General features: G+C 36.6%; 1 protein-coding gene across 4 annotated transcripts in view; it reads left to right on the forward strand.

Moving 5' to 3' along the window:
- The window catches only part of Efcab7 (EF-hand calcium binding domain 7), a 44,720-nt gene that overhangs the window by 3,874 nt on the left and 16,444 nt on the right, over positions 1-24,402 (forward strand). For all 4 annotated transcript variants that reach the window (XM_060365955.1, XM_060365954.1, XM_060365953.1 and 1 more), the window contains 5 exons: positions 3,611-3,822; positions 4,586-4,672; positions 5,842-6,037; positions 6,468-6,586; positions 16,558-16,699. In XM_060365955.1, the coding sequence (XP_060221938.1) occupies positions 3,611-3,822; positions 4,586-4,672; positions 5,842-6,037; positions 6,468-6,586; positions 16,558-16,699 (756 nt within the window). The remainder of the gene's footprint in view (positions 1-3,610; positions 3,823-4,585; positions 4,673-5,841; positions 6,038-6,467; positions 6,587-16,557; positions 16,700-24,402) is intronic.

Genomic DNA, 24,402 nt, shown 5'->3' on the forward strand with positions numbered 1-24,402 from the left:
TTTATTTTATTTTTTATATTTAGAGATAGTGAGTTTGCTAAGTTAGGCTGGGCAGTGATGGCTCATGCCTTTAATCCTAGTACTAGGGAGGCAAAGATAGGCAGATTGCTGTGAGTTTGAGGCCAGCCTGGTCTACAGAGTGAGCTCTAGGACAGTCAAAGCTATACAAAGAGAGACCGTATTCAAACAAACAAACAAACAAACAAACAAAAAATTTGCTAAGTTAAAAGTTTAACCCTTTCCTCTGGTATAATACTTTAATTGTTAACCAGTGAATAAGTATTAGTAAGATACTGTCAGTCCTGTGAAATCTGGGTAGAAAACAAGTCAGTTTTTGCATCTCCAGTGCTACATGTAGCTTGGATTTAAGGTGGAATATTCTTTGTAGCACTGTTGGGCTAAAGATAGTTTTTACGAAGGAAGAATGTGCATCAGTGATGTCTTTCTTACTCCTCTTTTCCGTATATGCTTCTGCCCTCAGCGTGTACAATATGGTCTGAAGTTTCCCTTCAGGGTCAGACACTGCAGGGCCACAGGTGTCACAGACACATGGCAAAGCTTAAGAAAAACGAAAGCCAAAGACTAGTGTGCGGAAGCCAACTCTTAACCAGCTGCACTTAGCAAAAACTTCTCTACTTCTGAGTGCATATTTTGGCATAATTAACCTTGTTTTGAGACAGTTATTCTTTTTCATGTAATAGTTTTAGAGAAGCTGGTGATGTAGCTTAGTGGTAGAGCTTGCACAGGCCTGGAGATCAAGCACTTAAAAAATGACCCTTCCAGAAGATTCTTAGGTGGCGAGTACAGTAATGGGGCCTGAAGGCACAAGCTCATCACCCCAGCCCTTACAAGGGAAGCTGAAGCAGGAGGATTAACTTATGGTTGAGGCCAGTCTGGGCTGTAACAGAGGCTGTCATCTGGAGTGAGGAGTGTGGGGCTGGGAGGGATGGGGAGAGGTGAGAATGTGTGTGGAGGAATTTTTTGGTTATTGAAGATAGCAGCAAGTGTTTGCCGAACTGCTCTTTTGGAGAGTTGTAAGATAGTTTCTAACTCTTGCTCCATGGGTTTTTAACCTTCCAATGACAACTTCATTTACCTTGTACTTCATTCTCTCCCATTCTAGTCGCTGGAGTTGACTAGGGGTAGATTGATACCTAAATGCTTATGCCATTTCTCTGATTCTGTTGCCATATGACTTATTAGGCAAATACTTACTCTTCATTCTGAGGGCAGCATGGTAATCAAGGATTTTTGTCCATATCCACATGTGAAAAAAATACATGTTCAACATCATACATTTCTATAAAGGTTTTATAAGTGGATAGAAGATCGCAGTTAATGGTAGTGAAACTGCTGTCAGCAGTAAAGTGACGGCTCAGTGGCTAAGAGCATCTGCTACCAAACTTGACAATTGGAGTTGCATTCTTGGTACCCACAAGGTGAAGGAAAAAAACAAATGCCCTAAATTGTCTTCCAACCTCCACGTGCATTGCGCATGCAGGAAACGATGTTAAAAAATTAAATCTATTGACTGAGCTTGTTTCCCTTCCCGTGTCTGTTTCAGTCATCTAAGTACAGTGCATTGACACAAACTGGAGGATGGGAAAGTGTCTTTTAGTCTTTCAAACATAAGTCATGACCACAATTAGCAATATTACATTTAACATGTAGACCTTATGTGGGTCAGCAAGATGGCTCAGTAGGTGGAGCTGCCTGCCCCCAAGCTTGAGGGCCTGAGTTCAGTCCCTAGAACCCACAAGATGGAAGCAATTACAAGTGGTCATCTGATGTCCACATTTGCACCATGGCCTGCATGTGCAGGCACACACATTAATAATAATAATATTAACAATAATAATAACAATAGATATGTAAGATGTAACATATTTTGAAAGATGTAAAATTTTCACTTATATCACAGAACAACTTTGGACCCCAAAAAGCTTGCTCCTTTGAAAAACAAAAGTCACCTTATGTGATATTGTGTGCAACCAGTGCTCAATAATTGTTTCAAATGTTCGTATTTGTTATGTCGATTTAGTTTCTATTTCCTTGTGGACATTTCTCTAATTTTTTTGTATTTATTAACTTTATTATATTAAATTGTAGAAAATTCAAATAATCATTTATGTGCTGATTTATGATGCACATATATTATATATTCCCACCAGAATAGTTGGAAATGTCCAACATTATGTTTTGTAATAAAAGTTGGTAGCTTAATTCAAGACACATACAGCTTACAAATTTAATGATTTCTTCTCTGGTAGTTCAGAAACTCACCAGTTCATATGGACAGTTAAAAGTAATATGTAGAAGTTATTTGCGAATCACAGCATCACTTGTATTCAACTGAACAAGGTTCTTTAGTTGTTTAAAGATGTTGTCTCTGGTGTTGTACAGCATATGCAGATACACAGAGCCTTTCTGAGAGTGTAACTCTCTTACAGACGTAAAGATACGAGAAATGAAAACCCTGTGACGACTGTGTCTCTGTTATGCTCTTTCAAGGTTTATCAGCTTGATTTTGAACAGAATCATGACTACAAATGGATGCTCCCTAAAACTTGCTATGTTACTTGGAGAGGGGCATAGGAGGAGATGAAGGAGGGAGGGGACTGCAGCTGGGATGCAAAACGAATAAACTTAATTAATATAAAAATAAAAAAATTAATTAAGAAAAGACCATCCCAACCAAAAAAAAAACTTACTGTGTTTAGTTAGGTATGCGTGTGTGTGCACACGTGCATGCTCAGATATGCCTGTGTCGTGCCCCATGAACGCACATGGCAAAGCATGTAAAGGTCAGAGCACAACTTGTGGGAATTGGTTCTTTCCACTGTGGGTCCTAAGGGTAGAACTGAGGCTGTCCGGTTTGGTGACAGGTGCATTCTCTTGCTGAGCCATCTCACTAGGCCTACAAATGGATACTGCACATATTTGACACTTGGAGCATGTTTGATGTTCTGGAGCCCCTATTACCCAGCTCTAATGAACATTTTAGATATTACATCTTGTTGACATTAAAATTCTCAATCAAATGAGTTCTTCCCTTCACTGAAATATCTGCCAAGACTGAAAAAGTCATTTATGCTTTTTATATTGACCCCTGTCTTCTCAAAATAAATTTAGTCAACCTTGTTTTCCCCAAGGGTTTTTACATAAACCAACTGGGTGTGGTGGCTTGTTCCTATAATCCCAGCACTTTGGAGGCAGAGACAGGAGTACATCAATCTCAAGGCCAAACCAGATCGACAAAATGAGTTCCAGAGTATATAGAGTGAAAACCTGCCTCAAAAAATAAAGGTCTTAAGTAAACCTGATAATGACAGTTACGTAGGCTGAAAACCAAACAGATATAAGAGAAAAAAACCAATTCAATTCTGCCACTAACATACCAAGTGTCTTTGGCTGGTAGGCATATATATTTTTGGCTTTAAAGAATGAAACATACATTGATGTAACTATATAGTCAACATCAATGATGATGTACTGAATATATTGGATTTGCTTAATAATAGAGATTGAAGAAAAAGAATACTCAAATATCAATGTTTGTAGTAACAAATGATACTTTGTTTTTGTGTGCTTGTTTGTTTTAATTGGACAGCTCTTCAGCATGCAGGAAGAAGTCCATCCCAAAAGACCATTAATAAGTATTGGACTCCTCAAACTGCCAAACTGAATTTTGATGATTTTTGTGTAATTTTAAGCAAGGAAAAACCTATTTCAAAAGCAAAATTGCTAGAATCATTTAAACAATTAGATGTAAATGATGATGGCTCTATTCTACACTCTGACCTTCATAAATACCTAACGAAGGTAAGATCTGTGAGACTTTTATACGTTGTGTGTTTGTAAAGCAACAGGGGAGTCCAGCTTTGGCTACCAAAATCCATATTTACTAAGTATTCTCCCAACAGCTCAAATGAATGGAATACAGTATTTATAAAGTATTTGCAATCTTTCTCCATGAAAAATGCTTTATGAATAAAAGAGAAAGGATGAGGTTGGGCCCATGTTTCAGTCTCCCTTACCTTATGTAATTCTTCACTGCTCAGAACTCTGAAAATCCATGATGGCGCTTTCAAGTGATTAGTGAAGGAAAATTACTGTGACTGTGATTAGAAGTCATTCTCTCTCTCTCTCTCTCTCTCTCTCTCTCTTTTTCTTCTCTCTCTTTCTATTTCTATTTCTGACAGAGTTTTTCTGTAAAGCCTTGGCTGTCCTGCAACTGGCTAATAGACCAGGCTAATCTTGAACTCAGAGATCCACCTGCCCCTGCCTCCCAAGTGATGGTGTTAAAGGTGTGTGTATCCAGCTCAACTCATTTTGTTTAGAAGATCTTATTACTATAATTTCAGTATTCATTATTGCAGACTGTAATACAGATTTTTAAAAATTTGAAACTGAAATTAAGTATATTTTCATAAAATTTAATAGTTGTGTGAAATTTTTATTTAATTTTTTAATTCTCATTCTGACTTACAGTTAATCAGATTTTCAAACTTATTTGTAGAAGAGATTAAAATGTATTTCCAGTTGGGCACTATGTTGTTTTAAAATAAGTCTTATTTAATTTTAGAGAGGCGAGAAGATGACTCAGGAAGAAGTAAATGCTGTATTGAATTTGGCTGATGTAAATGCGAATGGGAAGTTTGACTACATTAAGGTAGAGAAGCCCATATTGCTGGAAACTTGCATGCTGTATAGGGCATTACTTTTAATTTTTCTAAACACTGCTAACACATAACTGACAAAATGATCTATATATTTGTAGCCTGTGCAGAGATGCTTTTGACATATGCATACACTGTGAAATGACTAGCGATTAGCTCTTACCTGACAAGTGGTCTGTTATTGTTGTATTAAACCCAGGGCATCGTATATACCAAACCCTGTACGGAAGTTCAACCCCAGCCCCTCGCAACTGTTGATGTTGACAAAGGCACACACTGTGCGCTATTACCCATTATACTTTTAATTTGTCCTCTCCGTCCCACAATTATGATGAATGTAAAATATATATATATTTTTTAAATTTTATTTATTATTTATACAGTACTCTTTCTGCATGTATGCTTGCACGCCAGAAGAGGGCACCAGAGCTCATTATAGGTGGTTATGAGCCACCATGTGGTTACTGGGAATTGAACTCAGAACCTTTGGAAGAGCAGACAGTGCCCTTAACCACTGAGCCATCTCTCCAGCCCAATATATAAAAATATTAAAGATAATATGGGGTAAGCATCCCGAATCTGAACATCCAAAATATGAAGTGCTTTATTCCTGTTCCATTCCATGTATAAACTCATGTGAAACCTCCTAAAAATAATGTGTAGAACTCGTTCTGGGTTCTTTGTGTAAGCAGTATGTTAAACATGAATGAATTTCTTAACTAGACTCAGATACCACAAAATACCCTACCCTGTATGTGCAGGTGCTCCAAAACCTGAAGCCATCCAAATACTCTTGGTCCCAGCATTTTGAATAAGGGCCACTCAGCCTGGATTACCAAGTTAATTCTTACACAGGTGCAGAAGCAGAGAGAACAAATGCAACTCTATGTGTCTTGTAAAAATAAATAAATAAATAAATCACCTCTCCTGGTGTACCATTCGTTTTCACTTGGAGTGTGACCTCACTGATTGATGGCTGCGTTTCACCAGGTCACTTGGGATGGGCAGCCTGGTTCAGGAAAATAACATGAGCAATGAGTAAAGTAGAAATGCGTTTCAGTGACCAGCCTTCTCCTTGCCTACTAATGTACCTGTGCCTCCCTCAACTCCCAGTGCGGGACTGATCGTTTCCCACCAGCCGACTTTCTTCTATTTCCTTTAGTTTTGTGAATTATACATGACAACCAGTGAGCAGTGTCTCAAGACTACACTAGAAAGACTGGAGGCCGACAGTAAACTGAGGCGCCAACAGTTTGGAAGCCACATGGAAGGGTCCCCTGAAAGGAATCCATCACCAGTACCAAAACCGTCACCTAGAATCAAAAGAAAAAATGACCAGGAAACATTCTCAAGCAAAGGTATTTACTTGTAATACTAATAATTTCTTGATCAGAAATGGCAGATCATAATTCAAACAATTTTTTTTTGTCTCAGGTTATTAATAATTAGGTAACTGAGAATCCAACTTTTAACCACCATTTCTAGACTTCCTTAGCAGTAAAAATGTACTGAAGTAAAATTTTATTATGGAGCTTCACTTGGCTATGCTCATTATATTTTATTAAAACTAAATTTTCAGACTAACAGGTGACATATTGAAATAAAGAATCTTATATTGGTATCACATAAATTAAGGACTATTAAAGACTGATCAATATAAAACCTCTGACTGCATTTCAATAGGAAGAACAAAGAGTGAAAGTAATGCAATAGACTGTAATACTGTGTTTAGAAATAAACTGTTTCTGTTTTTCATATGTGAGACCAAGTAATGATTACTTTTTACAGGTGACCCAGGCCATTCCTTACTGTCAACAACTAGAAATTTCAAAACATCTGTTTCCTTCGTAATTACTATGGGTGCTAATAGTAAGCAAGACTCAATGTTAACTGAGCCAAACTTAAAGGTACAGTACTTTAAATGAACAAATACAACTTTTTCTGTAGTGTTTGACTTTTAATTAAATTTGATCTATCTATCTAATTAATTTGATCTATCTAATCTAATCTATATCTATCTTTGTCTATCTGTCTATCTATCTATCTATCTATCTATCTATCTATCTATCTATCTATCTGTCTATCTATCCATCCATCTATGTGTGTGTTGGGGAGGGGGCATGATCATCCATGGTATGCATCGGGAGGTCAGAGAACAACTTGGTAGAGTCAGATTTTTTCCTCCACTGTGTGGGACCCAGTTCGGAATCTGAATTGCTTGTCTTGTCTTTAGACACCTTTGTCTGCTGAGCTATCTTGCTGACCCTGGTTGTGATATTTTAAAATAAAAATAATGAGTAAGAATATTATTATATATAAGTCTTTATTTTGGAAATGGTGACCCTTCAATTTTTGAATTTGAGGAATAGGTTTAATTAACTATCTACATTGGCAAGTAAAATTTTTTTGTTTGACAAATACTTTCCCTAGGTGTTTTTTAAATAAATCATCAATCCAATATCAATTCCTGTGAGAGAAAAACCACAAAGTCACTTTGCTAAGTCAATATTTGTAGAGTGTTAATATTGATCTTCTTCCTTTGTTTTCCCTTTCTAGACTCAACTTTTACTAGTTTTCTTTCAGGAGAAAATAATAGCCACAGAAATATAAAACATTAACTGGAAACTGCTAGGATACATTAAGAATGTGCACCTGGAGACCTCTGTAGAAGGGGGAAAATGGTTATGACCACACACTATAACTGCTGCTAGAGAACTGAACTGATTGTTCTCCAGAGCTGCATTCTTGTTTCAAATAACAACTCTGTATTTGTTATTGAACTCTGAAGTCCCTTATATCTTTAAATTGCTAGACAGTGACATTTGTTCTATATTAAAATTTTAAAACATCACCTCTAAGGAATTTTCCTCTGACTGTTTAGGAATCTGTCCACCCTAAGCAATTTGGTGTGCATGTCCAGTGTGTTCATACATATTTTGTGTTCCAACAATATTATTTTTCACCAGTGGAACTTTTTTGTATTTTGTAATTAAGTTAAATGTTAAAATATTAGTCTAGGTTGTTATGATTTACCTAATTCTAAAGTGTTTAAAATAATTTTAGTCATTATGTAGAGATATAAACTACATATATATATTATATTATATGGTTAGTTATATATTTATATAACTAATTTATATTTATATAACTAGCCATATAATATAATATAAATTAGTTATATAAATATATAACTAACCATATAAATATAGTTTGTTTAGTTTAATTCAGTCCAACAAATAATTCCTTTTTTCTTTCCTTCATTTTTTTTCTTTAAGTTTTTGAGACAGGATTTTTCTTTGTAGTCCTGGCTGTCCTGTAATTCGCTCTGTAAATCATGCTGGCCCCAAATTCAGAGACCTGACTGCCTGTGCCTCCCAAGTGCTGGGTTCAAAAGTGTGCACTACCACCACCTGGCTGATAATTTACATCAGTTATTTTGCTTAGTGTAAAATAATTTAATTGAAAAAATTTCCATTTTAATATTAGCTATCATATGCCACGGTAGTACAGCATAGTATTTCATCATTAAAATAAGCAATTATTGATAGGATACTGCGGAAAGAGTCTTCTTGGAATTGATAAAGAGCTCAGAGTAAATAAACCTGAGAGTGACTCCTAGCTTCTCCCCTAATAATTGTGTAAATGTGGGCAAGTTTAACAACCTTTCTTCTGAGTCTTATTTTTTTAAAACTACAAATTGAGAATATTTTTATTTAATGTATTTTAAAAGATCTACATCTTTTTCAAAGCATTTAATATAGTAGTAGGGACCTAGTCACCTAACTACATAAAGAATTACAGCGCTAAGACACGACTGCAGTTCTTCACACAGAAATGAGCTGGTGAAGTCTAGTTGAAGGAGCATTGCTCTAGCATTGGGTTTTGAGTGGTGATGAGAGAAGGACTTACTGAGAGGCTGGTAGAGTTATCTGCATGTGTTGTGGTGCCAGCTTGGCCTGTGGTAAATTAGGATCAGGAGGGTCTAAAGACGATCCCAGGGTTAGTGTGCAGGACATTAGATATGGATATAAAAAAACAAAAAATAGTTCACCTATGTTTTGCATCTAGACATCAAGAGTAAGAATTGAGAATTAGATTTTTAAAGTACCAAGAATTTAATTACTAAATGAAATTCGCATATTGTCAACTTCAAAGAAGTTGTTTTCATTTATTTATTATGTGTATGTGCATGTGAAGGTCAGAGAACAGCTGTGGGAGTTGGTCCTCTCCTTCCACTGTGTGGATTCCAGGCATTGAACCGAGAGCATGGTGCTTAGTGTAAAGTGCCTCTACCTGAGCCTGCACCTGATATTGTTAACTTTTTAAACCCGTAACTTTAATATAAATATTAATTTCTTTTGGAAATGTTTGCCTTGCATTTCTTTTTTTAAATTATTTTTTATTAATTACAGTTTATTCACTTTCTATCCCAGCTGTGGCCCCCTCCCTCGTCCCCTCCCAGCCTCATCCTTCCTCCCTCTTCTTCTCCTATGCCTCTTCCCCAGTCCACTGATAGGGGAGGTCCTCCTCCCCTTCCATCTGACCCTAGTCTATCAGGTCTCATCAGGACTGGCTGCATTGTCTTTCTTTGTGGCCTGGTAAGGCTGTGACCCCCTCAGGGGAAGGTGATCAAAAAGCCATCCAGACAGCCCCTGTTCCCAGGGAATCTACGTAGCTGCCATGGGCTACATCTGTGCAGGGGTTCTAGGTTATCTCTATGCATGTCCTTGGTTGGACTATCAGTCTCAGAAAAGACCCCTGTGCCCAGATTTTTTGGTTTTGTTGCTCTCCTTGTAGAGTTCCTGTCTCCTCCATGTCTTTCTATCTCCCCCATTCTTTCATAAGATTCTCTGAACTCTGCCTGAAGTTTGGCTATGAGTCTCAGCATCTGCTTTGCCACCCTGCTAGGTAGTGTTTTTCAGAGGCCCTCTGTGGTAGGCTCCTGTCCTGTTCTCTGTTTTCTCCTTCTTCCAATGTCCATCCCATTTGTCTTTCTGAGTGAGGATTGATCATCTTACCCAGGGTCCTCCTTATTGCTTAGCTTTATAGTTGTACAGATTTTAGTATGATTATCCTATATTATATGTCTAATATCCACTTATAAGTGAGTATGTACCATGTGTGCCTTTCTGCTTCTGGGATACCTCACTCAGGATGATTTTTTTCTAGTTTCCACCATTTGCTTTGTTTACTGTCTGGCATTTCTTAGATGAAGTGATCCAAAATATTGTTATTTTGGCTTTTTGAGTGTATTCCAGGCTGGGCATGGATTTACATTATAATCAAGGATGATCCTGAATTCTTGATCCTCCTGCTTCCTGAAATAATATTTTTAATCTCAGGCTTTGTTATTCAGCAGGTGTCAGCTCTTTTTGTTGTTGTTTTACTTTGAAGCAATTTTAGTTTTGTAGGTGTTATATACATTTGTGAGGTTTTATAACCATTCTAGTGAGTGTTTGGTTATGGAAATATAAAATAAATTATTAATAAGACAGCTACATTAATTTTCAAGTAGTATAATCCAGTTAGTTACCTTAGTCTATGTACAACAGAGATATGTGGAATTGCACAGAAAATGAGCAGTTCAGAAATGTGAAATTGTTGCAGTGGGGCATGCATAAGCCAGACATTTTCCCTGTTCTGTCTGCCCACCTGCATGCCTCCCTGCCTGCATGTCCTCCATCTCTTCCTCCCTTCCTTGCTCCCTTCCTGCCTTGCTTTCTTCTTTTTATGCTTTTGTTCATTCTTTTAAAAGACATGGTCTTGCTGTGTTTGCCCAGGCTGGCCTCTAGCTTACACACTCAAAAAGTTGTTTTCTTTTAGTCTCCCTGAGTAGCTGAAACTATAGGCAGCATGTTTAACAGTCAGATTTCAAATAAAATATCCACACCTTTATAAAAGATTTGAATTATAGGAGGAAAAGAAGACCCTCACAGTGACTGTATATATCTGACTCCTATGGGTCATACTTTGACACTATATTATCATTCTCTTTTTAATCTTGACTTCTATCTAGTTAGATTCTGTAATGTTCAAGAAATGTCAAGAATTTTCTTTGAGAAAAGAATAGGTTTAAGTTCCTTGCTATAAAGCCAGTCATAACTGAAATTCAAGTAGGCCACACCTCTCAGTTGTAGACTCCAGAGATGTAACACTGCCTGAATTTATACTCCTAATTACAATTTGCCTAAATAGTGGCTTATAAGTGTATTTTATATGATATGTACATGACACATGTATCTGTCATACAGCACATGTATAGTTTGCATACATATGTTATATGCTATCAAGCTATACATATTTACAACATGTTATGTGTGCATAAGCCACGTACATGTGAAGCATATATTATATACAAGTTTCTCTATAAAAAAGTACAAATATACAGTTATGTACACAAATATATCATACAAATTAAAAATGGTTCAATCTTAATTTTTGTTAAAATACCAATTATGTGTCTTTTTAAAAATGTTAATCAATTTAACCTGTCAATTAAAATATAATCCATGTTAATGTTTTCCTTCCTAAATCATCTGTTCAACCTTTTATTTTTATAACGAGGTTCACAGTGTCTCTTGTCTACTTGTTCAGCACAGTGAACGCAAATAGCTTCCTGTGTGATGTGGGCTCTCTTGGTAAGGAGTGAGGAAGATACCAAGCTCCCGCACTAGCGTCTGTGGCACACCCCTCGCTGACTCTTGCTCCCTAGACTGCTGATGGTGTGGAACTGTGTGTGAGGACAGGCTGAGACAGAGTGACCCGGAAACACGGAACTTCACTGATATGTTTGCTTTGATCACACCTTTTACTGTAGGATTGGTGGTTTGCCTATTTAGTATTTCCTTATTTCTTATGAGTGAAATAAGTAAAGTCTGTGACTCACAAGTGAAGTTAACAGTTTGCCTTGACAGGAATGGACTCGAATTGGTAGAATCTAGCACCACCTCATGCCCACTCTAAGAATTACAATCAGCCTTATTTGTCAAAATATATATATCACACATGGAAGTTGTTATTCTAAAAACATTTTAAAATTTAGTGTACTTCCATCATCTTATAAAACTCAAACTGTCAACCTGGTCTTTATTTTATTCAAATTGATTTATTTGCAAATTTTTAGTTTTTTAAATTTTTTCTTTTTTTTTCTTTTTTTTTACTTTAACATGTTAGCCTGTTAGTCTGGATCCATAGCCAATAAAATGAAATAAAATAAAAAAAATATAACCAAAACCATCTAAACAAAAGCCGTTTGTGTTCCTGAAAGTCCTGTTTTAAATAAAACTTGAAGTCGGATAAACATTCTTTGTGTAATAAGGTAGGTAGATCTTAAGAAACCGACTGCTCGCCTTTAAATGGCACGGCTCGGGGATTCCCTAGGAATGCTGTGTACCGCTCAGGACACTGGCTCACTGGCTGTCAGTCTTGTTGTACCTGCCTTACTTTGGTGCAGCTATTTCCTGCTAGTTCCAGTCCTGTTCATTAATCTGCTTAATTTTGCAGTATGGAGTTTGGCGGTCGTTCACGGAAACTCACACCTTATTCACTATTACAGCATTTCCCCCCGCAAACTAGAGCTCAGTAAAGATCGCTGGTAAAAATCTGCCTTGTCAGCTAGACTTTTAAAGTCATCCATCAGCCCACAGCACTGACCCCAGGAGACCTGTCTGCCATGACAACTTCTGTCTTTAGTTTCTCAATTGGCACAGATCATATTAGCTACTAATATACTAATCAAAGTGCATGTGAAAAAATAAGTTCCTTTAGGGTGGCGAGAAGGCTTAGTAGGTTCAAGTTTGACAGCTTGAGTTCACTCTCCAGATCCCACAGTGGCACGAGGGAGCCAACTCCAAAAGTAAGGAGAGATGCTACACACCTGATTATGACGCAAATATAAAAAATGTTGCCAACTACCAAAAACTTCACGTTTTAAATTATAAAAGCTAAACACTTAAGTTTGTTCTAGCCCTTAAGTGTGTGAGTAATTCAGAATGATACTGCTCCATCATTGTATCAATTATTATATATATTTGTTATATATTATTGATTATAATATAAACATGAAACATTATTTAAAATTCACTTTAGAAAATCATGGTAGTTTTTTGTTGGTGGTGGTATCTTTTATTTTGAGAAAGAGTCTTGCAATGTAGCACTGACTGATCTGGCTCTATTCTCTGTTCTCAGTGTTTCTAAGACACATCCAATGAAATCAAATCTGCTAATACTGAATTGTAATTTAAACTGATTGAAAGGAAAACAGTTCTTATCAGATTCATGCTTCCAACTCTCTCAAACGCTAACTTACCTAAATACTGTATGTTTGTTTCTTTCCTTTGTCATCCCAAGTCATGTTGACTATGCTAAGAACAGTTTGCGCGGTGCCCTGTATCTGTTGTGAGTCCGTTATGTGTTCCCATCTCACAGATTTGCAGGGAAGCCAAATGACAGTCTGTGTGCATGCTTTTCATTAACAGTTGAGCTTTTGGCTCAAGCCCAAGTTGGAACTTCATGGTACTAAAGCTAATTAAAAAGTACTACACTATATTTCCCCATGAGGTTATTTAAATATCACATGTAAGAACTTGTTTCTGCCTTTGGTGATATACTTAAAAATATTAATTCCAATAATTTAAGGCCACATTAATTTCTCAATATTAAAAATAACGGTATCTTCTATGTCTTAATGGTTTGACCATGCATGTAATTGATGCCTGACTGAGAGCTTGAATATTTGGTCAATAGTGATGAGATCCTGAAAATCAGTTTAAAGAGGCATCCTTTAAAATCATCCCAGACAGGTGTGGTGCTTTATGCTTATAATATCAGTACTCAGAAGGCTGCAGCAGGAGGGTTACTGTGAGTTTAAGGCCAGTGTTGACTATAAAATGAGGTGGTGACTCAGAAAAGGGGATTGTATCCATTGAGAAATAACCAAATGTGAAATAAAAAAATAACCAATACATGCATCAGTGCTTACAATGGGTATTAATATCTAAAATAATGTATTAAAATATTATAAGAAACTGCTAAATTTGCAATATAAATATGAAACTAGGAGATAATAGGCAGTTCACACAAAAAGAAACAAAAATTATAAACACATGGCAAAATGTTAATCTCTGAAAGTATAATCTAAAATTCTAATAGTGTAAAAGTTATTAAAATTTTATTTTTTTGCTGTTAGTTACATCTGGGACATAAAATAAGCATAACGCTATACAGAATGTTTTATGTACCCATACTTTGATTAGTAAATCATTCCCCATAACCTCCAATTTTTTCATGGTAACATAGTTTGACCAATTCTTATATAAAATTATTATATATTATATAATATAATGTAATATAATTAATAATGTGATATAATATAATAATATAAGACCATTGGGGTCTTATAAAATATATCACTGATTTATAATATCAAATGCATATTAGTAGGTCTAAAAACCATACTTTTTCTCTAAGGTTTTTATTTTTAAGAAAATTATTTTTTAGGAGAAAAACTTTTAGATAAAGTGGTATTCATGTTAAGAGTATGCTGATGAGAAATTGGAAATGAACTGAATGTCTAACACTTTATTCTCTTTCAGTATCAAAATAGTTTTGATGTAAGATTAAATTTTAAAAACCAAAAGAAAATAGCGTTTCTTAAAATATAAAAAAATATTTTAAAAATACTCTGTTCTGTCCCCATGCAGGCCAGTAGAGGGCGCAAAATCTCATGACGGGATTATGAGCCACCATGTGGTTGTTGGGAATTGAACTCAAGACTTTTGGAAGAGCAGCCAGTGCTCTTAACCTCTCAGTTATCTCTCCAACAGAACCCTGTGGGCCCTGCAGAGACTGATACCCCAACCAAGGACAATGCATGGAGAGGACATAAAATCCAGGCTCAGAACGAGCCAATAGACCCAGTATTCAAGTGGAGTCCCTAATAAGTGGAGCAGGGGCTTTCTCTGACATGAACTCTGGCTTTTTGATCAGCTCCCCCTGGGTGGAGCAGCCTTGCCAGGCTGCAGAGGAAGACAATGCAGGCAGCCTTGATGAGACCTGATAGGCTAGGGTCAAATAGAAGAGGAGGAGGACCTCCCCTATCAGTGGACTAGGGGAGAGGCATAGGGCGAGAAGAGGGAGGGAGGGCAGGATTGGGAGGAGATGAGGGAGGGGGCCACACCCGGGATACAAATTGAATAAATTGTAATAAATGATAAAAATAAATTAAAAAATTAAAAACCTCTGACTAGAAAAAATTAGTTATGACTTATATAAGAAAATGTTATATAAATATATATGAGGACAATTTTGCCTTTACGAAGGAGTGAGAAACTGAGTGAGGTGTACATGCCGTTAGCCTTTAATCTTATCGGTGGGGAATCAGAGTCAGGCAGATGTTTGTGAGGCAGCCTGCTCTACACAGTGGTGTCTAGGTCAGCTGGAGCTAAAAAGATGAAAAGAAAGTGAGCAATTATCCTTGGTGTAAGCAATTCTTAATCTTGCTTTTTCGTAGAACGTGGTACTTACTGTGATGTTGTTACTAGAGGACTAATATATATTTTCTGAATAATTATCAATATTATTAAGTCCTTAAAGTTCATATCTAAATATCCCTACGGAGAAATAGTCAGAATTTTTTTATAAAGGTACTTCAGTTCTCATTCATCCTCTATTTTTGGAGATCTTTAGGAGCAATATAAAAATATGTCTGCTGTTATGGTAGGTGAGTTCACGAATGATAAAGTGAAAAGCATTTTCCGCACATCCACACTAATGACAGTTTCTGGTAACTTTGTAAATGGTCTTTTACTACCTGCCCAGTGTGCTGTTTTCACATTCACTTAACTTCTGTGACAGGGAGGGATTGGCTAGCTAACAATTTTACCGGAGCCCCTTCCTTCCTTTTCTTCAAAATTTTTTAGGCAAGGTTATGTGTAGCCCAGAAAGGCCTTAGACTTCCAGACCGTCTGTCTCGCCTCTGAGTGGTGGGATTACAAGGGAATACTGCCAGGCCCAGTGTCTGTGTATGCTTTTAGTAGCTCTGAAGCTTTTATTTCTGCTTACCAAAATTGAAATGACTGTTCGGGTTCTGTAATTCATCTTTAAATATAGAATCTTGCTGCTTTTTTTTTTTGTTTTGTTTTAGTTTTAGTTTAGTTTAGTTTCTTCATTCTTATTATGCTCCTAACACTGATGTCACCTGGATTGTGACAACGGTATGTTTTATTTTCCATCAGTGCTCTCATGAACTTAAAAAACTGTCTTCCATGAAGTATTTTCCTAACTTTTTATTCTCTAACTAATGTTGATCAGTTCTGGAGAGACAGTTCAGTGGTTAAGGGCTCATGCTGCTCTTACAGAAGACCCAAGTTTAGTTCCCACCTCTCCTGTCAGGCCACTCAAAACTGCCAGTAGCTCCAGCTCCGGCGGTCTGTCCCCCTCTTTTTGTTTCACTGCACTGAAATTGTTTGCATACCCCACACACAAGCAATTTTAAGGAATAAAAAATAAATCTTTTTAAAAATAGAAAATGATAATTGTTTGTTGTCACTCACTCAGTTTATATCAATGCCTTCTATCAATCAGACAAATGTTTACTGAGCAACCGCAGTGTGCTAGGCACTACTTTTGGAACTGGGATCACAGTAGTTTCACATATCTAATTCTCTCTTTTTAACATAACTATAATACTATGCCACACAACCTGACAGTTATGATTGATTTATTTCGTGTCTGTACTTTATCTCCTATGGTTGTACTCTCCCGGAGGGCAGGAGCTATGTCTGACATTTCCTTCCCATCGTCCCTCGGTTTCTCCTCATTAGTATGCATGCTGGAACATGTAATAAATACTGTTTGAAAGCATTTCCCTTTGTTTCAGGACTGGCAGTGTGCACAATCAAAAGGCTGCTTCTTTTTAGAAGAAGATGGTGAAGTTGTTAGTCATCAGTACAAAATGCACATAGCTCAAAGATCCATGCTTCATCTAACAATTAAGCCATTAAATCTGAGTCAAGTTGAAGGCAAGTTCAAATTTTCTTTTATTCATTCATTCATTCATCTATCTATATCTATCCATCCATCCATCTATCCATCCATCCATTCATCCATCATCTGTCTATCTATCTGTCTGTCTGTCTGTCTATCTATCTATCTGGCAGGGTCTTACTGTGAAGCTCTGTCTATTCTGGAACTCACTATTGTAGACCATACTGGCCTTGAACTCACAGAGAGCCGCCTGCTCAGTATTTTTACTTTCAAATATAAAAATACTTTGTATTTTCTAGTCTTACAAAAATATTCTGCCAAAGAAACATATAGTTTTGTATTTTTAAATTTGTATTTATTCTTCATATATGTTTAGTTACATGAGTACATTTTTTGATAAATATACTGTAGTTGAGTAAATCCTCTAAATCCTCTTTTCCTTCCCATTTATCTGTAGTCCCTTTTGTTGCTGTAAGCAGTTTGACTTCTACTTGTATGTCATAGATACATACAGGTTCTTATGTATCCATATAAAATCTAGGAGCCTGTGTTGGCAAGATGGCTCAGCCTGTAAAGGCATTTCACACACAAGTGTGATGACCTGCATTTCATGTAGATTTCCACCATGTAAAGGTGGAAAGAGAGATCTGACTCCATAGAATTGCCTGTGACCTCCACACATGCCCAAAACCATGTGACCCCCTCCAAATCTTTTTTCTCTCTCACATACATCTCTTTATTAACAGCTTTAATAACATCTCTTTATTAAAATCTTAGCACTACAGTTGAGAGGAAAGAGGTGATAATTTACTTATGATTATTTCGAGTTATAGTTATCTTCCTGCAGACAACATAATTTTGCTCTTTACAGCTAAAAATGTTTGCATCTGTGTGTTTACATGTATTTTTATGCCACATAAATCTGGTCCTGTCAGTGAGCACTTACATAGTGCTGCTCATAGAGTTTGATGTGTAAATATCACTATAGTAGGTTGCATAGGAATCCTTTGGGTAAATTGTCATCTGGGTCAAATGGTAGTTTAGTTTGGGATTTTGAAGAAACATCCACAATGATTTCCATGGTGTCTGTCCTGGGTTACGTCTCCCACCAGCAGTTTATGATTGTCTGTTTCCTTGTCGGAAGTACTCTTTTTGATCAGGATTGGTTTGGCTGTCCAGGTTGTTCTTTGCTTCCTTCTGCGTTTTAAGATCGTGTTTTCTGTGTTATAAAGAATGGCACTGGAAGACTTGCGTCTGTAGATGCTCTTGGTAAGATACCTGTTTCACAATAGTGATTCTTCCTATCAAGGACCATGGGAGGGTGTCACTGTTGTCTTCAGTTTCATTTGTTTTATAGTTATAAAGATATTTTTATTTACTTGCAGGTTTTTTTAAAGAATATAGTTCATTAAAAAATAAAGTTTTCATTGTAAAGGTCTTTTGCCTCTTTGGTTAGATGTATTTTAAGGGTTCTGAGGAAATTGTGAATTGTTTGTTTCCTTGATTCTTCTCCGAGCATGTTTGTTACTGGTGTAGAAGATGGCAACTGGTTTTTGTTTGTTTGTATACTGCCACTTTTCTGATAGTGTTTAGATTTGATAATCTTAGATTTTCTGGTGGAGCCTTTAGGGTCTCTTATTATAAAATTTTATCTGGAAATAAGCATTATTTTTTAATTTTAAACACTTACCGAAAATATTGCAAATAAAAAATCTCAGACCTGAAAATTATCCAACTCTGCAAAAGTCATTCCGTTCTTCTTCACTCCTAACGCTTAGCCTTCCCTTTTCCTTTTCTCCATGTTGTACTGCATCTACAAGTACATTTGCCTGCATCTGTATAGCTATACATAACTATATATGTACAGACATATAGTTTCTCTACAGATATATGTGTATATACAGATATATACCTAGATTCTGCATGTGTGGGAGATAGATAGTTTTTTTTCCTTGCTAAGATTGTGTCACCTTACTTAATAAGGCCATCTGTTTTCCTGTAAGTTTTGTGATTACATTTTTCTTTAGAGAAGAAGAGTTGTGTGTGTGTGTGTGTACAGCAGATTTTCATTATCCATTTATCTATCGATGGACTTATTTTCATTATCCATTTATCTATCGATGGACTTCTAGGTTGATTCTAATTCTTTGCAATAGTGTGTAAAACAACAATGAACATGGGGTACACGTATCTTCATGAGAGGGCATGGAGATCTATGGGTGTATGTCTGAGAGTGAAAAGAGCAAGCCATGTGGTAGTTTTATTTTTAATTCTTTTAGAAATCTTCAAATTAATTTTCAGAGTGGCTATATTAATTTGCACCTGACCAAAATGACTAAAGGATTCCTTTTTTGCCACAACTCTTCAATGTTGGTGATAGCCAGTCTAACTGGAGTGAGGTAGTATTTCAAAGAAGCTTTAATTTGCATTTCCTTAATGGCTAAGGATATTGAACAGGTAAAAGTGGAGCTGGAGAGATGGCTCAGTGGTTAAAGGCACTGGTTACTCTTCCAGAGGAACTAGGTTCAATTCCTACCACTCACTTGGCAGCTTACCACTGTCTGTAACTCCAGTTCCAGAGGACCCCACACCCTCATATAAATGTACATATTGGCAAAACACAAATGTATATGAAATGAAAGTAATTATTAACTATTTGTGTTTCTTTTGTTTTTGAAAACTATTAAATCCATTGCCTATTTAATGGCAGTTTTATTTCTGTAATTGTGGATGTTGTCTGAAATGTAGCTGGTTAAGATTTTTCTCTGTCCTGTAAGCTGTTTGCTCTACTGCTTGTTTCTTTTGCTGTACAGAAACTTAATTTTGATGTAGTTCTGTGTTGTTGATATTGGGGTTAGTTTTTGTGCTATGGGTATTCTATTCAAAAAGTTATTGTCTACTTCCATGTCTTGAAGGGTACTCCCTATGTTTTTGTTCATAAGTTTCAGTGTTTTAGGTTTTAAATTAAGGTCTTTGATCCAATTTAAATTGATTTTATACTAGGTGAAACATAGGAGTCTAACTTTATTCTTCTGCTGGTAGAAGGCCAGTTTTGACAGCAAATTGCCAAACGTATGGTTTTGCTTCCTTTGTCAAAAATCAAATGACCATAGTTTTATTATTTTGTTTCTAGATCCTCTATTCCATCCCATCGATCTATTTTTAGACCAGCACCAGGCGATCTGTATGGCTGTAGTTCTGTAATGCAATTTGAGTTGGGTATCGTTAAGACCTCCATCAGTGTTCTTACTCTTTACGACTCATTTGACTATTCATGGTCCTTTATGATTTCATATGAATTCTTGTATTGCTTTTTCAAAACCTGGGAAATTTTGATAGGTGTTAAATTAAATCTGTAACTTAATTTTGATAGTGTAGTCAATTTCACAATAGTAATTCTGCTAGACTGGGATCATGGAGTGCCTTTCCATTATCTAGTATCTTCTTTGATTTCTCCTTTCAGTGTCTTGAAGTTTTCATTGTAGAGAATTTTTTTCATCTTTGTCTAGTTAGATATATTCCTAAATACCTAATTCTTTGGAGTTATTTTGAATAATTTTTTTTCTCTGAAAGTACACCATTGGCATAAATGAAGATGACTTTTTCTTTTAAAAAAATAACTTTATAATCTACAATTTTACTGTTAAGTAAAATTTCTAGTAGACTTAAATTTCTAGAAGACTCAACAGGGTCTTTTAAGTGAAGACCATGCCATCTGCAAATATGTATAGTAGGAATGAACAGTCTGACTTTTTTATAAATTTGTATTGCATGTATTTCTCATACTGCTTTATCTAAGACTTCAAACAGTATATTGAACAAGAGTGAAGAAAAGGTGGTTGTACTTCAGGAAAACATTAGTTCAGACAGTTACTGTGTTACCATTTTGCAAAGCAAGTGAATGAATATGCACTTAAATCATCCCCCCTGCCCCTGAGGCAGGGTTTCTCTGTGTAGCCTTGGCTGTCTTAGACTCACTTTATAGACCAAGCTGGCCTTGAACTCACAGCGATCCGCCTGCCCCTGCCTCTCTGAATGCTATTACAGCATATTTTAGTCAAAACAAAATTAGATGCTGTTTGGATGTTTGTTTGTTTGTTTGTTTTTAATGTAGCCTTGGCTATCCTAGAACTCACTACATAGACCAGGTAGACTTGAACTCAGAGAGATCTGCCTCCTAGGTGCTGGGATTAAAGGCCTGTGCCACCATGCCAGACCTGTAGCCTTTTCTATATATAAACCTTAAAATCAGTATGTTCTAACAGATATTCTATACAGGCATAATTTGGGAATATGAAACTGAAAGTATTTTTAAACATCTTCAATGTCCATGTCTATAACTGAGGTCTTTATTAGTAATCTTCTCATTTCTAGTCGTATTTATATATAAAATTAATAATTCTATATACTCTTTGAAATGGCCATTTTGTGTGTGCGTGTGTGTGTGTGTGTGTGTGTGTGTGTGTGTGTGTGTGGTACTGAGAATTGAACCCTTATCCTTATTCATGCTGGCCAAGCGTTCTACTATAAGCTATATTCCCAGGTATTTTGTCATTTTAATTAGTAAGAATTGTCTACAGTGATCTCCTTAGATATTTTTTAAAATAATGACTGTTCTAAATCATATTTCAACCTATGTTTATAAATATCTTGCCTAAAGATCCTTTAATACCTTCTAAAGTAGATAATTTAGACGTTTTATTTCATAAATTGCAGGATAGCTACAATGTTTGGAAGTTGATTAAATCCCCTGACTTCATTTTCTTTGGATTGATTTTGGGTTTTGAGGCACAGTCTCACTATTTAGCCCAGGGTGTCCTCACTGAACTCCCTACCTTACCCATCAAGGAGTAAACCAGCACCACACTGGACTTAGGAGCTAAAATGTATTTTATTTATGTATGCCTGTGTGAATTTGTCTATCATGTATGTCAGATATCTGAAGAGGACAGAGGGCATTGGATTCATTATGAGCTGTCATGTGGGTCTGAGCACAGAATTGGGTCCTCTGCGGAAGCAGCAAGTGCTCCTAACCACTGAGTCAACCTAGGCATTGATACTTTTAAATGATGATGACAACATCAGCTAAAGAGTGAATTAGATGGCTATGCAGATTCAGTGTTATTTCTCTATTCTCATGAAAATAATTTCTCTGTTAATTTATCCATCAAATATTTATTGAAATTTTTTTAGGCATTAAGCCTCAGTTTATTCAATTACATTAAAGTACCTGCTGTCAAGGACTTTTATCAGATTTTATCAGAAGAAACAATAAAAGAGTAAACGGTAAAGGAACTGGCGTAGTGAAACACTCATAATCTCTGCACTGGGGATGCTGAGGCAGGAGGATGAGTTCCAGGGTACCTGGTCTAAAAGGGGGAGGGATGGTGGCAGTACATGCCCGTGGTCCCCATAGTCAGGAGGCTGAAACTAGAGGATTGCCCCAAGTTCAGAGCTAGTCTAGTCCACATAGTGAGCTTCAGGCCTCCAAGGTTGTGGCATCAGTCAGGCTCTTCCTCCTCCTCCTCCTTCTCTTCTTCTCTCTCTCACTATACATATGTGCACACACACACATATATTCATACATATTTGATAAATAAAAGAGGAAAATGAAGATAAAATGAAAGGCATGGAGAAAGACTGGATTCTCCATTAAAAATGGAGTCATTTGAGTATATGATTCATTAAGAAGGTGACATATGGCCGAAGAATTTTGAAGAAGGTATATCAGTTATCAACTACTATAAATCAAAAGACCGCAAAATTCAGTGGCTTAAAACAATTAAGAATTTGTTCATTCATGACTCTGTTGGAATGCTAGCTAGATCTTTTAGTCTGAGCCAGGCCTGGCTTTTGTGTGCAAGGTTCACTCATGCTTGCAGTCATGAGTAACTGCAGGTTAGCCATGGCTGGCTTTATGTGTGTTCTCCTATGTGTGCAGTCTCATCTGAGACAACTTGACTCCCTCGTATGATCTTTCATCTTCTAGTGAGCCAGTGTGTACTTTCTTATATAGTTACAGGAATCTGAGAGAATTTTTTTTTCCAAGGAGCAGAACTGGCACAACGTTACTTCTGTTACATTCTGTTACTCATAAGTCACAAAGTCCAGGTCAATAAGACTTCAAAATAAACTTCATCTCCAAATGGAGAAGCTGTCTAATTGTATTGTAACGGCCTGTGAATCCTGAGAAAGCGGCCATTTTTGATGCCTTTCATAGGAGGCAAGGAGTAAGCATATTGCTGTGGAAGGATAAATGAAGAATGGTGGAGGTGGCAGAGCATTCCAGATTAAGTGCCAAGTATGTGCTCTGGTGTAGAGTGCATGGTGCAGACTGGGAGCTGTGGAGTAGAGAGATGGAGTAGTGGTTAAGAGCACTTACCGCCCTGGCCAAGGACCAGGGTTCAGTTCCCAGCATCCAAATGGTGGCTCCAACAGCTTAGTTCCTCTAGAGGCCCCTGTATACATGTACATATCAACTCATGCAGGCAGACACACATAATAAAGTAATGTTAGGATCTTAGGATGGAAGTCAGCCTGTCTGGAAGGAGAAGTTGGTAGGGGATAAATGAAAATCATAAGGAATAAGAATATAAACTGTAAGTGATCTCTCCTGTGAGAACTTTTTTACAAGAGAAATGAAGTTTGGGAAGTCAAGATTTTTTCGTTATGATTTTTCAAGCAGTTTAAATATGTATCTGAGTTTTGTTATTGATTCTGTTGTGGTTGGTATAGTGTTTACTGTTTATCCTCTTTGGGGTTGTCAGAGTCTTGGATTTGTTGCCTCTAATTGCTTTGGAAAATTTTTCTCCTTTTAATTCTTTTGTCTTCTTTATTTATTAACATACTTCCTCCTATGCTCATCACAGGAAAGCCGGAGCATCCCATCTCTCCTTGAGAAAGTGCCTCAAGCGCCTTAGTTGTGACATGGCTTTCGTTCTAATAAGTCTTTGTGGTTCCTGCACTTTTTTTTATTGGCAGAACAGCATACCCTACACTTGATCTCAGCGGAGGATTTCACATAGGTACAGCTTGTGGCCCGAGTGTGTAAGCACGCACATGGTTACTTCCTCGAGTGGCCACCAGGGCAGTGTCAGTGCCGAGTCCACCTCTTTAACCCAAGTTTCTGCTTTCGCTTAGGTTTTGATGTGGTTGTCTTGCACCTTAACTTTTTTTTCATTGTTTTTTTTTTTTTTTTTTTTGCTTGTTTGTTTATTTTTGGTTAGGACAGGCATATTGGGGATCAAACTCAGGTCCTCATGCATGCTAGGCAACAATTCTGCCATGGAGACATGTCTACTCCTTGAAATGCAGATTTGATGACTTCAAGAAAAGTTAGGCTTTTAAAAACTGAGTATTTAGGCTAGAGAGATGGCTCAGAGGTTAAGAGCACTGGCTCCTCTTCCAGAGGACCTGAGTTCAATTCCCAGCAACCACATGGTGGCTCACAACCATCTCTAATGAGATATAATGCCCTCTTCTGCCTTGCAGGTATACATGGCGACAGAACATTATATACATAATAAATAAATAAATAAATCTTAAAATATTTTTAAAAACCTGAATATTTAGGGAATGTTTTTCATAAAATTAAAGATAGTAGTGGCACATTATTGATATTAGGATGCTTGTTTATAAAAATGGAATGTGTATTTTTCAAAATTTACTGGATGAAGAACTTAAAAGCAGTGATTGCTTCTTCTGAGGTGGGTTTTGTTAATGATGATGTTGTGTGTTT

Source organism: Meriones unguiculatus, chromosome 12 (assembly GCF_030254825.1).
Source record: "Meriones unguiculatus strain TT.TT164.6M chromosome 12, Bangor_MerUng_6.1, whole genome shotgun sequence".
Taxonomy (NCBI): domain Eukaryota; kingdom Metazoa; phylum Chordata; class Mammalia; order Rodentia; family Muridae; genus Meriones; species Meriones unguiculatus.